This window comes from Somniosus microcephalus, unplaced genomic scaffold (assembly GCF_052327205.1).
Source record: "Somniosus microcephalus isolate GS21.2 unplaced genomic scaffold, FLI_Smic_1.0 unresolved_chr6, whole genome shotgun sequence".
Classification (NCBI taxonomy): domain Eukaryota; kingdom Metazoa; phylum Chordata; class Chondrichthyes; order Squaliformes; family Somniosidae; genus Somniosus; species Somniosus microcephalus.
The window spans coordinates 12,561,997-12,578,529 of NW_028225184.1; the positions used below are offsets into that span (position 1 = coordinate 12,561,997).

The 16,533-nt window shown below is 56.4% G+C and overlaps 1 protein-coding gene across 1 annotated transcript in view; it reads left to right on the forward strand.

The window, feature by feature from the left end:
- Positions 1-11,030, forward strand: part of ncstn (nicastrin) — a 29,714-nt gene extending 18,684 nt beyond the window's left edge. Inside the window, exons 6-13 of the mRNA XM_085978197.1 lie at positions 745-895; positions 2,175-2,284; positions 2,705-2,857; positions 3,646-3,750; positions 4,059-4,136; positions 5,873-6,042; positions 8,981-9,083; positions 10,863-11,030. Of these exons, the coding sequence (XP_085834323.1) occupies positions 745-895; positions 2,175-2,284; positions 2,705-2,857; positions 3,646-3,750; positions 4,059-4,136; positions 5,873-6,042; positions 8,981-9,083; positions 10,863-11,015 (1,023 nt within the window). The 3' untranslated portion in view covers positions 11,016-11,030. The remainder of the gene's footprint in view (positions 1-744; positions 896-2,174; positions 2,285-2,704; positions 2,858-3,645; positions 3,751-4,058; positions 4,137-5,872; positions 6,043-8,980; positions 9,084-10,862) is intronic.
- The last annotated feature ends 5,503 nt before the right edge of the window (positions 11,031-16,533 follow it).

A 16,533-nucleotide genomic window follows, 5' to 3' on the forward strand; every position in this document is an offset into this window, starting at 1 on the left:
AACAGGCTCGAGGGGGCTGAATGGGCCTCCTCCTGTTCCTGTGTAACAGGCTCGAGGGGGAAGAATGGGCCTCCTCCTGTTCCTGTGTAACAGGCTCGAGGGGGCTGAATGGGCCTCCTCCAGTTCCTGTGTAACAGGCTCGAGGGGCTGAATGGACCTCCTCCTGTTCCTGTGTAACAGGCTCGAGGGGCTGAATGGGCCTCCTCCTGTTCCTGTGTAACAGGCTCGAGGGGGCTGAATGGGCCTCCTCCTGTTCCTGTGTAACCGGCTCGAGGGGGCTGAATGGGCCTCCTCCTGTTCCTGTGCAACAGGCTCGAGGAGCTAAATGGGCCTCCTCCTGTTCCTGTGTAACAGGTTCGAGGGGCTGAATGGGCTCCTCCAGTTCCTGTGTAACAGGCTCGAGGAGCTGAATGGGCCTCCTCCTGTTCCTGTGTAACAGGCTCGAGGGGCTGAATGGGCCTCCTCCTGTTCCTGTGTAATAGGCTCGAGGGGGCTGAATGGGCCTCCTTCTGTTCCTATGTTCCTTGGAGAGGTGTTAGGGAGAGGAGATAGAGATGGAGGGAGAGGGTGGGGGAAGTGGAGAGAGGGGGAGGTGAGGGGAAAGGAGGTGGAGGAGGAGGGAGGGGCAGGGCGGGAGAGGGGAGGGGGACGGGTGGAAGGGAGGGGGAGGGCGGAGGGAGGGGAGAGGGAGGAGTGGATCGGACCGCCGCGGTGATTTGACTCCGTCCCTCTTACTCTCGCCAGTGCTACTACTCCCACAACCACCCGGTGAATGGCTCGGCCCCGGACTTCCCTCTGTGCGCCATGCAGCTCTCCTCCCACATGCACGGGGTGAAGGACACCGTCACCTGCATGCGACGCAGCCTGGCCCAGCTCAGCATCAGCCTGAGCCCCGGTGAGTCGTGACTCCCTCTGCCCGCCTCGTTCCCGGAGCCCTCGCATCGCCACCCTCGTCCCTGGACCCTCCGCATCGCCCCCCTCGTCCCCGGACCCTCCGCATCGCCCCCCTCGTCCCCGGAGCCCCCGCACCGCCCCCCTCGTCCCCGGACCCTCCGCATCGCCACCCTCGTCCCTGGACCCTCCGCATCGCCACCCTCGTCCCTGGACCCTCCGCATCGCCACCCTCGTCCCCGGACCCTCCGCATCGCCCCCCTCGTCCCCGGACCCTCCGCATCGCCCCCCTCGTCCCCGGACCCTCCGCATCGCCCCCCTCGTCCCCGGACCCTCCGCATCGCCCCCCTCGTCCCCGGACCCTCCGCATCGCCCCCCTCGTCCCCGGACCCTCCGCATCGCCCCCCCCTCTTCCCCGGAACCTCCGCATCGCCACCACTCGTCGCCGGACCCTCCGCATCGCCCCCCTCGTCCCCGGACCCTCCGCATCGCCACCCCTCGTCCCCGGACCCTCCGCATCGCCACCCCTCGTCCCCGGACCCTCCGCATCGCCACCCTCGTCCCCGGACCCTCCGCATCGCCACCCTCGTCCCCGGACCCTCCGCATCGCCACCCCTCGTCCCCGGACCCTCCGCATCGCCCCCCTCGTCCCCGGACCCTCCGCATCGCCCCCCTCGTCCCCGGACCCTCCGCATCGCCCCCCTCGTCCCCGGACCCTCCGCATCGCCCCCCTCGTCCCCGGACCCTCCGCATCGCCACCCCTCGTCCCCGGACCCTCCGCATCGCCACCCCTCGTCCCCGGACCCTCCGCATCGCCACCCTCGTCCCCGGATCCTCCGCATCGCCACACCTCGTCCCCGGACCCTCCGCATCGCCACCCTCGTCCCCGGACCCTCCGAATCGCCACCCTCGTCCCCGGAGCCCCCGCATCGCCGCCCTCGTCCCCGGACCCTCCGCATCGCCACCCTCGTCCCCGGACCCTCCGAATCGCCACCCTCGTCCCCGGAGCCCCCGCATCGCCACCCCTCGTCCCCGGACCCTCCGCATCGCCACCCTCGTCCCTGAACCCTGAAGACACTCCCCCCCCCCCCCCAATCTCCCCATCCCCCCCCCCCCCCCCCCCAATCCGCCTCCCCTGATCCTCTCCCCCGGGGTCTCCCCCGTCTCCCAATCCCCCTGGTTCTCCCCCATATCTCTCTCTCTCTCTCTCTCTCTCTCTCTCTCTCTCTCTCTCCCTTTCCCCCCCCCCCGGTCTCCCTCACTCTCTCTCTGCTCTATTTCAGAGGTTGTCTGTGACCCCCTCGGCGACTACAACATCTGGGGCGTCACCCAGCCCATCAACAAGTCGAATACCGCCCCTCCCGAGGATCGCTTCGTGGTGGCGGCGAGCAGGGTGAGTACTTGTGCGTGGCTGCGGCAGGCTCCGGGCGGGAGAGGGAGGCCTTGTTTCAGGCTGGCGGACGGGCAGGCCTTGTGGGGGTTAACTTGGCTGCGGATTTGCCGTGCGACCTGTGAACCCTTGCTGCTTGACGTAAGAAAACTACTCGGCACTTGGTGCAAGCGTTAAACAGAGTTTTAATCGACTGTTTTTCAACATGGAGGTCTAGTTGTGTCCTTCACTAGTTCCTGTTAAAGAATGTCCTGAGCAAGCTGGGCCCGTGCCCGAGTATTTATACTCGCCCTGGACAGCGCCACCTGCAGGCCGCTCAGTATTATTTCATAAGTCTTTCTTTCATGAATGACTGGTTCATGTCATTGCTCTTGTCCGAGTGACCTCTCTCTCTCTCTCTCTCTCTCTCTCTCTCCACACTAGGTCGACAGCCGTTCCTTTTTCTGGGATGTCGCTCCTGGGGCAGAGAGCGCCGTGTCCGGATTCGTGGCCCTGCTCGCAGCAGCCGATGCTCTGGCGCGGATCCCGGAGGTTCGAGAGCTACGGAAAAACATCATGTTTGTTTTCTTTCAAGGGGTGAGCGCTCAGCTTTGATCACGGATACAGAGTAAAGCTCCCTCTACACTGTCCCATCAAACACTCCCAGGGCAGGTCCAGCACGGGTTTAGATACAGAGTAAAGCTCCCTCTACACTGTCCCATCAGACACTCCCAGGGCAGGTACAGCACGGGTTTAGATACAGAGTAAAGCTCCCTCTACACTGTCCCATCAAACACTCCCAGGGCAGGTACAGCACGGGTTAGATACAGAGTAAAGCTCCCTCTACACTGTCCCATCAAACACTCCCAGGGCAGGTACAGCACGGGTTAGATACAGAGTAAAGCTCCCTCTACACTGTCCCATCAAACACTCCCAGGGCAGGTACAGCACGGGTTAGATACAGAGTAAAGCTCCCTCTACACTGTCCCATCAAACACTCCCAGGGCAGGTACAGCACGGGTTAGATACAGAGTAAAGCTCCCTCTACACTGTCCCATCAAACACTCCCAGGGCAGGTACAGCACGGGTTAGATACAGAGTAAAGCCCCCTCTACACTGTCCCATCAAACGCTCCCAGGGCAGGTACAGCACGGGTTAGATACAGAGTAAAGCTCCCTCTACACTGTCCCATCAAACGCTCCCAGGGCAGGTACAGCACGGGGTTAGATACAGAGTAAAGCTCCCTCTACACTGTCCCCATCAAACACACCCAGGGCAGGTACAGCACGGGGTTAGATACAGAGTAAAGTTGGTTAAATGGGGAATCCCCATGTTGTGGATGCCGAACCCTTGGTTTTGCTGAACTCTGCCCTTTGCCCTCCCAGGAGACCTTCGATTACATTGGCAGTTCACGCATGGTTTACGATATGGGGAAGGGCAAGTTCCCCATCAGTCTCCAGAACATCGACTCCTTCATTGAACTGAGCCAGGTAGGCGATCGGCGGAGTTGTCTCCATTTGCTGTGTCTATGTCTGTGTGTCTGTGTCTGGGATTAGACTGGGTGGGATATTAAAGGGTGCGGGGAGTGAGGGGGAGGGTGGGATTAGACTGGGTGGGGTATTAAAGGGTGCGGGGAGTGAGGGGGAGAGTGGGATTAGACTGGGTGGGGTATTAAAGGGTGCGGGGAGTGAGGGGGAGAGTGGGATTAGACTGGGTGGGATATTAAAGGGTACAGGGAGTGATTGGGTAGATTGAAGGTGTCTGAAGTGAGATTGACTTTTGACCATTTGAATTTCAGGTTGGGATTATGAATGGCTCCGATATCTGGGCTCACACTGATCCTGTGTCCCTACGTAACAGCACCATCCAAACCCAGGTAATGCTGATAAAACTCGCGCCCTGGTATATCGAAGCTCCCCCCTACCCCCTCGCGCTCTGGTAAACCCTGGCACCCACTCGCGTTCTGATGTTGTCAAGGCTACGGGTCCCGGCTATCGTGCTGATGTTCTGTGCTCCAGAACTAGCCGCGCCTCTAGCCAAGCTGTTCCAGTACAGCGACAACACTGGCATCTATCCGACACTGTGGAAAACTGCCCAGGTATGTCCTGTCCACAAAAAGCAGGACAAATCCAACCCGGCCAATTACCGCCCCATCAGTCTACTCTCAATCATCAGCTAAGTGATGGAAGGTGTCATCGACAGTGCTATCAAGCGGCACTTACTCACCAATAACCTGCTCACTGATGCCCAGTTTGGGTTCCGCCAGGACCACTCGGCTCCAGACCTCATTACAGCCTTGGTCCAAACATGGACAAAGGAGCTGAATTCCAGAGGTGAGGTGAGAGTGACTGCCCTTGACATCAAGGCAGCATTTGACCGAGTGTGGCATCAAGGAGCCCTAGTAAAACTGAAATCAATGGGAATCAGGGGGAAAACTCTCCACTGGCTGGAGTCATACCTAGCACAAAGGAAGATGGTTGTGGTGGTTGGAGGTCAATCATCACAGCCCCAGGACATCGCTGCAGGAGTTCCTCAGGGCAGTGTCCTCGGCCCAACCATCTTCAGCTGCTTCATCAATGACCTTCCCTCCAACATAAGGTCAGAAATGGGGCTGTTCGCTGATGACTGCACAGTGTTCAGTGCCATTCACAACTCCTCAGATAATGAAGCAGTCCATGCCCGCATGCAACAAGACCTGGACGACGTTCAGGCTTGTGCTGATAAGTGGCCGGTAACATTCGCGCCACACAAGTGCCAGTCAATGACTATCTCCAACAAGTGAGAGTCTAACCACCTCCCCTTGACATTCAACGGCATTACCATCACCGAATCCCCACCATCAACATCCTATGGGGTCACCATTGACCAGAAACTTAACTGGACCAGCCTCATAAATACTGTGGCTACAAGAGCGGGTCAGAGGCTGGGTATTCTGCGGCGAGTGTCTCACCTCCTGACTCCCCAAAGCCTTTCCACCATCTACAAGGCACAAGTCAGGAGTGAGATGGAATACTCTCCACTTGCCTGGATGAGTGCAGCTCCCAACAACACTCAAGAAGCTCGACACCATTCAGGACAAAGCAGCCCCGCTTGATCGGCACCCCATCCACCACCTTAAACATTCACCCCCTCCACCACCGGCGTACCGTGGCTGCAGTGTGGACCATCGACAAGATGCACTGCAGCAACTCGCCAAGGCTTCTTCGGCAGCACCTCCCAAACCCGCGACCTCTTCCACCTAGAAGGACAAGGGCAGCAGGCGCATGTGAACACCACCACCTCCAAGTCACACACCAGCCCGACTTGGAAATATATCGGCCGATCCTTCATCGTCGCTGGGTCAAAATCCTGGAACTCCCTCCCTAACAGCGCTGTGGGAGCGCGTACACCACACGGACTGCAGCGGTTCAAGAAGGCGGCTCACCACCACCTTCTCAAGAGCAACTAGGGATGGGCAGTAAATGATGGCCTTACCAGCGATGCCCACATCCCAAGAACGAATAAAATTAAATATCTGGCAGCCCCCCCTCTGATATAACCCTCCGCCGCCCCAACTGATGTTGCTGTCTCTTTCTCCCCAATTCCCTCCCTCCCTCCCTCCGTGCCGGACAGGTGGAGAACCTCCTGGAGACCCTCGCCAACGCCACAACGGGGACCAGCATCAACCTGAAGCAGCCGGATCGGAGCCAGCCCCTGCCACCCTCCTCCTTCCAGCGGTTCCTGCGCCATGCCAAGATCCCAGGGACGGTCCTGACTGATCATCAAGGCAGTTTCGCCAACAGGTAAAGGGCGGGCGGGCGGGCAGGGTGGGGGGGGGGGACGATGGTCGACCGCCTGACCCAGGGATACCCCCTCACTGCGGTAAACCGTAAGCATAAAGAACCCTCCTTTCTCCGCCACAGGATGCCCCGAAGCGCTTCAGAGCCAATGAAGTCCTTTTTTTGGAGTGTGGTCACTGTTGTGATGTGGGAAACGCGGCAGCCAGTTTGCGCACAGCAAGATCCCACAAACAGCAATGCGATCTGTTTTTTTCCACCCGATGTGGGTTGAGGCATAAATGTTGACCGCGACACTGCTCCAATAGTGTCATGGGATCTTTTACATCCACCTGAGAGGGCAGTGTAGTGCTCCCTCAGCACTGCCCCTCCGACAGTGCGGCGCTCCCTCAGTACTGCCCCTCCGACAGTGCGGCACTCCCTCAGTACTGCCCCTCCGACAGTGCGGCGCTCCCTCAGTACTGCCCCTCCGACAGTGCGGCGCTCCCTCAGTACTGCCCCCCGACAGTGCGGCACTCCCTCAGTACTGCCCCTCCGACAGTGCAGCGCTCCCTCAGTACTGCCCCTCCGACAGTGCGGCGCTCCCTCAGTACTGCCCCTCCGACAGTGCGGCGCTCCCTCAGTACTGCCCCTCCGACAGTGCGGCGCTCCCTCAGTACTGCCCCTCCGACAGTGCGGCGCTCCCTCAGTACTGCCCCTCCGACAGTGCGGCGCTCCCTCAGTACTGCCCCTCCGACAGTGCGGCGCTCCCTCAGTACTGCCCCTCCGACAGTGCGGCGCTCCCTCAGTACTGCCCCTCCGACAGTGCGGCGCTCCCTCGGTACCGCCCCTCCGACAGTGCGGCGCTCCCTCGGTACCGCCCCTCCGACAGTGCGGCGCTCCCTCAGTACCGCCCCTCCGACAGTGCGGCACTCCCTCAGCACTGCCCCTCCGACAGTGCGGCGCTCCCTCAGTACCGCCCCTCCGACAATGCATCGCTCCCTCAGTACCGCCCCTCCGACAGTGCGGCGCTCCCTCAGTACCGCCCCTCCCACAGTGCGGCGCTCCCTCAGTACCGCCCCTCCGACAGTGCGGCGCTCACTCAGTACCGCCCCTCCGACAGTGCGGCGCTCCCTCAGTACTGCCCCTCCGACAGTGCGGCGCTCCCTCAGTACTGCCTCTCCGACAGTGCGGCGCTCCCTCAGTACTGCCCCTCCGACAGTGCGGCGCTCCCTCAGTACTGCCCCTCCGACAGTGCGGCGCTCTCTCAGTACCGCCCCTCCGACAGTGCGGCGCTCCCTCAGTACCGCCCCTCCGACAGTGCGGCGCTCCCTCAGTACCGCCCCTCCGACAGTGCGGCGCTCCCTCAGTACCGCCCCTCCGACAGTGCGGCGCTCCCTCAGTACCGCCCCTCCGACAGTGCGGCGCTCCCTCAGTACCGCCCCTCCGACAGTGCGGCGCTCCCTCAGTACCGCCCCTCCGACAGTGCGGCGCTCCCTCAGTACCGCCCCTCCGACAGTGCGGCGCTCCCTCAGTAACGCCCCTCCGACAGTGCGGCGCTCCCTCAGTACCGCCCCTCCGACAGTGCGGCACTCCCTCAGCACTGCACTGGGAGTGTCAGCCTCGCTTTCTGTGCTGAAGTCCCTGGAGTGGGACAACCTTCTGACTCAGGTGGGAGTGCGACCCATGAATCCTGGAGGGCCTCGACAGAATTAATTGGTACTTCGAGGAAAAATATGGGCTAATAAATGAAATGGGTTGGACCTCTTCTCTAGAAAAGAACATCAGAAATAGGAGCAGGAGCAGGCCATTCGGCCCCTCGAGCCTGCTCCGCCATTCAATGCGATCATGGCTGATCATCCAAATTCAGTACCCTGTCCCTGCCTTCTCCCCATATCCCTTGAGCCCTTTAGCCTTAAGAAATATATCTAACTCCTTCTTGAGTATATTTAATGAATTGGCCTCTACTGCCTTCTGTGGTAGAGAATTCCACAGGTTCACCACTCTCTGGGTGAAGAAATTCCTCCTCATCTCAGTCCTAAATGGCTTACCCCTTATCCTTAGACTGTGACCCCTGGTTCTGGACTCCCTGACTATCGGGAACATCCTTCCTGCATCTAGTCTGTCCAGTCCTGTTAGAATTTTATAAGTTTCAATGAGATCCCCTCTCATTCTTCTAAACTCCAGCGAATATAAGCCCAATCGACCCAATCTCTCCTCATACGTCATTCCTGCCATCCCAGGTATCAGTCTGGTGAATCTTCGCTGCACTCCCTCCATGGCAAGAACATCCTTCCTCAGATAAGGCGACCAAAACTGCACACAATACTCAAGGTGTGGTCTCACCAAGGCCCTGTACAACTGCAGCAAGACATCCTTGTTCCTGTACTCGAATCCTCTCGCTACGAAGGCCAACATACCATTTGCCTTCTTAACCGCCTGCTGCACCTGCATGCTTACCTTCAGCGACTGGTGCACAAGGACACCCAGGTCTCGTTGCACTTCCCCTTTTCCCAATCGATTGCCGTTCAGATATTAATCTGCCTTCCTGTTTTTGCCACCGAAGTGGATAACCTCGCATTTATCCACATTGGGCAGATGCAGTACAATCACCCAACCTGTCCAAATCGTAGTGGAGTTTCTCGGCATCCTCCTCACAGCACACACGCCCACCCAGCTTTGTGTCGTCTGCAAACTCAAAAGTTCAGCAGAAACTTCCTTTACCCAGAGAGTGTGGGGAGAGTGTGGGACTCGCTCCCCCAGGGAGTGGTGGAGGCGAATCGCAGAGGTGCATTTGAGGGGAGGCTGGACAAAGACACGAGGGGGGAAAGGAATGGAAGGATATGGTGATGGGGTGGGAGGAGGCTCGTGACCAGTTGCCTCTTTCTGTGCCATACGTCCTGTGTTGTCCGCGCAACAGGAAGGCGACGACCATTCGATTGAACCTCTGTCTCCTGCTTGCCAGGTATTACGAGAGTGTGTACGACCTGCGAGAAAATATTGGACTACAGTACCCGAGCCACCTCACTGCTGAGGAAGCACTCGACTACGTTACAGATACTGCCCGGGTATGGCTAACCCACGTCCACCCGGGGACACCTTGTAAATATTAACACTCCCGGAGACACCCTGTAAATATTAACACACTCCCGGCGACCCCCTGTAAATATTAACACACTCCCGGAGACCGTGTAAATATTAACACACTCCCGGGGACACCCTGTAAATATTAACACACTCCCGGAGTCCCCCTGTAAATATTAACACACTCCCGGGGACACCCTGTAAATATTAACACACTCCCGGAGACCCCCTGTAAATATTAACACACTCCCGGAGACACCCTGTAAATATTAACACACTCCCGGAGACCCCCTGTAAATATTAACACACTCCCGGAGACACCCTGTAAATATTAACACACTCCCGGAGACACCCTGTAAATATTAACACACTCCCGGGGACCCCCTGTAAATATTAACACACTCCCGGGGACCCCCTGTAAATATTAACACACTCCCGGAGTCCCCCTGTAAATATTAACACACTCCCGGAGACACCCTGTAAATATTAACACACTCCCGGAGACACCCTGTAAATATTAACACACTCCCGGGGACCCCCTGTAAATATTAACACACTCCCGGGGACCCCCTGTAAATATTAACACACTCCCGGAGACCCCCTGTAAATATTAACACACTCCCGGAGACCCCCTGTAAATATTAACACACTCCCGGGGACACCCTGTAAATATTAACACTCCCGGAGACACCCTGTAAATATTAACACACTCCCGGAGACCCCCTGTAAATATTAACACTCCCGGGGACACCCTGTAAATATTAACACACTCCCGGAGACACCCTGTAAATATTAACACACTCCCGGAGACACCCTGTAAATATTAACACACTCCCGGAGACCCCCTGTAAATATTAACACACTCCCGGAGACACCCTGTAAATATTAACACTCCCGGAGACACCCTGTAAATATTAACACACTCCCGGGGACACCCTGTAAATATTAACACACTCCCGGAGACACCCTGTAAATATTAACACACTCCCGGGGACACCCTGTAAATATTAACACACTCCCGGAGACACCCTGTAAATATTAACACACTCCCGGAGACACCCTGTAAATATTAACACACTCCCGGAGACCCCCTGTAAATATTAACACACTCCCGGAGACACCCTGTAAATATTAACACACTCCCGGAGACCCCCTGTAAATATTAACACACTCCCGGAGACACCCTGTAAATATTAACACACTCCAGGAGACCCCCTGTAAATATTAACACACTCCCGGAGACACCCTGTAAATATTAACACACTCCCGGAGACACCCTGTAAATATTAACACACTCCCGGAGACACCCTGTAAATATTAACACAGTCCCGGGGACACCCTGTAAATATTAACACACTCCCGGAGACCCCCTGTAAATATTAACACACTCCCGGAGACACCCTGTAAATATTAACACACTCCCGGAGACACCCTGTAAATATTAACACACTCCCGGAGACACCCTGTAAATATTAACACAGTCCCGGGGACACCCTGTAAATATTAACACACTCCCGGAGACCCCCTGTAAATATTAACACACTCCCGGGGACCCCCTGTAAATATTAACACACTCCCGAAGACACCCTGTAAATATTAACACAGTCCCGGAAACACCTTGTTAATATTAACACACTCCCGGAGACCCCCTGTAAATATTAACACAGTCCCGGAAACACCTTGTTAATATTAACACACTCCTGGAGAAACAGTGTCAATATTAACACAGTCCTGTTTATTCACCCTGTTCTCTCTCTACGCAGGCCCTCGCAGACGTGGGGTCAGTGGTTGCACGAGCTCTGTACCTTCAGGCCGGTGGTAGCGGCAGTCTCGAAAACATCACAGCCGATCCTCAGATGGTAAGACCTTCATACTGCTTTGAGGAAGTGCCTCTTCTCACCTTGGAACTGCTTTAGGAAGGATGTCAAGGACTTGGAGAGGGTGGAGAGGAGATTGACCAGAATGGTACCAGGGATGAGGGACTTCAGTTATGTGGAGAGACTGGAGAAGCTGGGGTTGTTCTCCTTAGAGCAGAGAAGGTTAAGAACATAAGAACATAAGAAATAGGAGCAGGAGTAGGCCAATCGGCCCCTCGAGCCTGCTCTGCCATTCAATAAGATCATGGCTGATCTGATCCTAACCGCCAATCCACTATCACAGAACCATCTCCTGAATCTAACAGAATTAGACACATGAAACAGGAGCAGGATCAGGCTACACGGCCCCTGGGCCCGCTCCGCTACCCACAGGGCCATGACCGATCCGAACCTAGACTCGTGTCCAAATTCCTGCCCGCTCCCCGTAACCCTTAATTCCCTTTACTTCTAGGAAACTGTCTATTTCTGTTTTAAATTTATGTAATGATGTAGCTTCTACAGCTTTTTGGGGCAATATTCCATGGACCTACCACCCTCTGAGTGAAGTAGTTCCTCCTCATCTCAGTTTTGAAAGAGCAGCCCCTTATTCTAAGACTATGCCCCCTAGTTCTAGTTTCACCCATCATCGGGAACATCCCGCATCCACCCGATCCAACCCCTTCACAATCTTATATGTTTCAATAAGATCGCCTCTCATTCTTCTGAACTCCAATGAGTAGAGTCCCAATCTACTCAACCTCTCCTCATATGTCCATCCCCTCATCCCCGGGATTAACCGAGTGAACCTTCTTTGGACTGACTCGAGAGCAAGTATGTCTTTTCTTAAGTATGGACACCAAAACTGTACGCAGTATTCCAGGTGCGGTCTCACCAATACCTTGTACAACTGAAGCAATACCTCCCTATTTTTATATTCTATCCCCCTAGCAATGAAAGCCAACATTCCATTGGCCTTCTTAATCACTTGCTGCACCTGCATACTAACCTTTTGAGATTGACCAGAATGGTACCGGGGATGAGGGACTTCAGTTACGTGGAGAGACTGGAGAAGCTGGGATTGTTCTCCTTAGAGCAGAGAAGGTTAAGGGGAGATTGACCAGAATGGTACCAGGGATGAGGGACTTCAGTTACGTGGAGAGACTGGAGAAGCTGGGGTTGTTCTCCTTAGAGCAGAGAAGGTTAAGGGGAGATTGACCAGAATGGTTCCAGGGATGAGGGACTTCAGTTATGTGGAGAGACTGGAGAAGCTGGGGTTGTTCTCCTTAGACCAGAGAAGGTTAAGGGGAGATTGACCAGAATGGTACCGGGATGAGGGACTTCAGTTACGTGGAGAGACTGGAGAAGCTGGGGTTGTTCTCCTTGGAGCAGAGAAGGTTAAGGGGAGATTGACCAGAATGGTACCGGGATGAGGGACTTCAGTTATGTGGAGAGACTGGAGAAGGTGGGGTTGTTCTCCTTAGAGCAGAGAAGGTTAAGGGGAGATTGACCAGAATGGTACCAGGGATGATGGACTTCAGTTACGTGGAGAGACTGGAGAAGCTGGGGTTGTTCTCCTTAGAGCAGAGAAGGTTAAGGGGAGATTGACCAGAATGGTACCAGGGATGAGGGACTTCAGTTACGTGGAGAGGCTGGAGAAGCTGGGGTTGTTCTCCTTAGAGCAGAGAACGTTAAGGGGGAGATTGTCCAGAATGGTACCAGGGATGAGGGACTTCAGTTACGTGGAGAGGCTGGAGAAGCTGGGGTTGTTCTCCTTAGAGCAGAGAAGGTTAAGGGGAGATTGACCAGAATGGTACCGGGGATGAGGGACTTCAGTTACGTGGAGAGACTGGAGAAGCTGGGGTTGTTCTCCTTAGACCAGAGAAGGTTAAGGGGAGATTGACCAGAATGGTACCAGGGATGAGGGACTTCAGTTACGTGGAGAGACTGGAGAAGCTGGGGTTGTTCTCCTTAGAGCAGAGAAGGTTAAGGGGAGATTGACCAGAATGGTACCGGGGATGAGGGACTTCAGTTACATGGAGAGACTGGAGAAGCTGGGGTTGTTCTCCTTAGAGCAGAGAAGGTTAAAGGGAGATTGACCGGAATGGTTCCGGGGATGAGGGACTTCAGTTACGTGGAGAGACTGGAGAAGCTGGGATTGTTCTCCTTAGATAGTTGGTAAAAGAACCAGTGAGGAGTTGAGGAGAATGTTTTTACGCAGCGAGTTGTTGTGATCTGGAACGCGCTGCCTGAAAGGGCGGCGGAAACAGATTCAATAATAACTTTCAAAAGGGAATCTGATACCTGTAATTACTTCAAATAAAAAGAACGAAAGACTTGCATTTCTATAGCGCCTTTCACGACCATCGGACATCCCAGAGCGCTTTACAGCCAATGAAGTACTTTTTGAAGTGTAGTCACTGTTGTCATGTGGGAAACGCAGCAGCCAGTTTGCGCACAGCAAGCTCCCACTAACAGCAAAGTGATAATGACCAGATCATCTGTTGAGGGATAAATATTGGCACCAGGACACCGGGGAGAACTCCCCCCTGCTCCTCTTCCAATAGTGGCCGTGGGATCTTTTACGTCCACCTGAGCGGGCAGACGGGGCCTCGGTTTAACGTCCCATCCAAAAGAACGCACCTCCGACAGTGCGGCGCTCCCTCAGTACTGCCCCTCCGACAGTGCGGCGCTCCCTCAGTACTGCCCCTCCGACAGTGCGGCGCTCTCTCAGTACTGCCCCTCCGACAGTGCGGCGCTCCCTCAGTACTGCCCCTCCGACAGTGCGGCGCTCCCTCAGTACTGCCCCTCCGACAGTGCGGCGCTCCCTCAGTACTGCCCCTCCGACAGTGCGGCGCTCCCTCAGTACTGCCCCTCCGACAGTGCGTCGCTCCCTCAGTACTGCCCCTCCGATACAGTGCGGCGCTCCCTCAGTACTGCCCCTCCGACAGTGCGGCGCTCCCTCAGTACTGCCCCTCCGACAGTGCGGCGCTCCCTCAGTACTGTCCCTCCGACAGTGCGGAGCTCCCTCAGTACTGCCCCTCCGACAGTGCGGCGCTCCCTCAGTACTGCCCCCTCCGACAGTGCGGCGCTCCCTCAGTACCGCCCCTCCGACAGTGCGGCGCTCCCTCAGCACTGCCCCTCTGACAGTGCGGCGCTCCCTCAGTACTGCCCCTCCGACAGTGCGTCGCTCCCTCAGTACTGCCCCTCCGATACAGTGCGGCGCTCCCTCAGTACTGCCCCTCCGACAGTGCGGCGCTCCCTCAGTACTGTCCCTCCGACAGTGCGGCGCTCCCTCAGTACTGCCCCTCCGACAGTGCGGCGCTCCCTCAGTCCTGCCCCTCCGACAGTGCGGCGCTCCCTCAGTACCGCCCCTCCGACAGTGCGGCGCTCCCTCGGTACCGCCCCTCCGACAGTGCGGCGCACCCTCGGTACCGCCCCTCCGACAGTGCGGCGCTCCCTCGGTACCGCCCCTCCGACAGTGCGGCGCTCCCTCAGTACTGCCCTGGGAGTGTCCGCCTAGATTTTTGTGCTCGAGTCTCTGGAGTGGGACTTGAACCCACAACCTTCTGACTCCGAGGCTACCCACTGAGAAACTGAATCACAGAAACTTACAGCGTGGAAGGAGGCCATTTTTGGCCAATGATTTTGGATCTCTGACCTCTGGTTATTGACCTATTCGCCAGAGGGAATCGTCATTCTCTATCTACTCTCTGAGAACCTCTGCTCATGTTGTAACCTCTCCTTCGATCACTTCTTAACCTTCTCTGTTCCAAGGACAACAGCCCTATCAAAGGGAGAAATTTAGGATTAGACTGGGTGGGATATTAAAGGGGGCGGGGAGTGAGGGGGAGAGTGGGATTAGACTGGGTGGGATATTAAAGGGTGCGGGGAGTGAGGGGGAGAGTGGGATTAGACTGGGTGGGATATTAAAGGGTGTGGGGAGTGAGGGGGAGAGTGGGATTAGACTGGGTGGGATATTAAAGGGTGCGGGGAGTGAGGGGGAGAGTGGGATTAGACTGGGTGGGATATTAAAGGGCTCGGGGAGTGAGGGGGAGAGTGGGATTAGACTGGGTGGGATATTAAAGGGTGCGGGGAGTGAGGGGGAGAGTGGGATTAGATTGGGTGGGATATTAAAGGGTGCGGGGAGTGAGGGGGAGAGTGGGATTAGACTGGGTGGGATATTAAAGGGCTCGGGGAGTGAGGGGGAGAGTGGGATTAGACTGGGTGGGATATTAAAGGGTGCGGGGAGTGAGGGGGAGAGTGGGATTAGACTGGGTGGGATATTAAAGGGTACGGGGAGTGAGGGGAGAGTGGGATTAGACTGGGTGGGATATTAAAGGGTGCGGGGAGTGAGGGGGAGAGTGGGATTAGACTGGGTGGGATATTAAAGGGTACGGGGAGTGAGGGGGGAGAGTGGGATTAGACTGGGTGGGATATTAAAGGGTGCGGGGAGTGAGGGGGAGAGTGGGATTAGACTGGGTGGGATATTAAAGGGTGCGGGGAGTGAGGGGGAGAGTGGGATTAGACTGGGTGGGATATTAAAGGGTGCGGGGAGTGAGGGGGAGTGGGATTAGACTGGGTGGGATATTAAAGGGTGCGGGGAGTGAGGGGGAGAGTGGGATTAGACTGGGTGGGATATTAAAGGGTGTGGGGAGTGAGGGGGAGAGTGGGATTAGACTGGGTGGGATATTAAAGGGCTCGGGGAGTGAGGGGGAGAGTGGGATTAGACTGGGTGGGATATTAAAGGGTGTGGGGAGTGAGGGGGAGAGTGGGATTAGACTGGGTGGGATATTAAAGGGTACGGGGAGTGAGGAGGAGAGTGGGATTAGACTGGGTGGGATATTAAAGGGTGCGGGGAGTGAGGGGGAGAGTGGGATTAGACTGGGTGGGATATTAAAGGGTGTGGGGAGTGAGGGGGAGAGTGGGATTAGACTGGGTGGGATATTAAAGGGTACGGGGAGTGAGGAGGAGAGTGGGATTAGACTGGGTGGGATATTAAAGGGTGCGGGGAGTGAGGGGGAGAGTGGGATTAGACTGGGTGGGATATTAAAGGGTGCGGTGAGTGAGGGGGAGAGTGGGATTAGACTGGGTGGGATATTAAAGGGTGCGGGGAGTGAGGGGGAGAGTGGGATTAGACTGGGTGGGATAGTAAAGGGTACGGGGAGTGAGGGGGAGAGTGGGATTAGACTGGGTGGGATATTAAAGGGTGCGGGGAGTGAGGGGGAGAGTGGGATTAGACTGGGTGGGATATTAAAGGGTACGGGGAGTGAGGGGTAGAGTGGGATTGGACTGGGTGGGATATTAAAGGGTGTGGGGAGTGAGGGGGATAGTGGGATTAGACTGGGTGGGATATTAAAGGGTACGGGGAGTGAGGGGGAGAGTGGGATTAGACTGGGTGGGATATTAAAGGGTGCGGGGAGTGAGGGGGAGAGTGGGATTAGACTGGGTGGGATATTAAAGGGTACGGGGAGTGAGGGGGAGAGTGGGGTTAGACTGGGTGGGATATTAAAGGGTACGGGGGGTGAGGAGAGAGTGGGATTAGACTGGGTGGGATATTAAAGGGTGCGGGGAGTGAGGG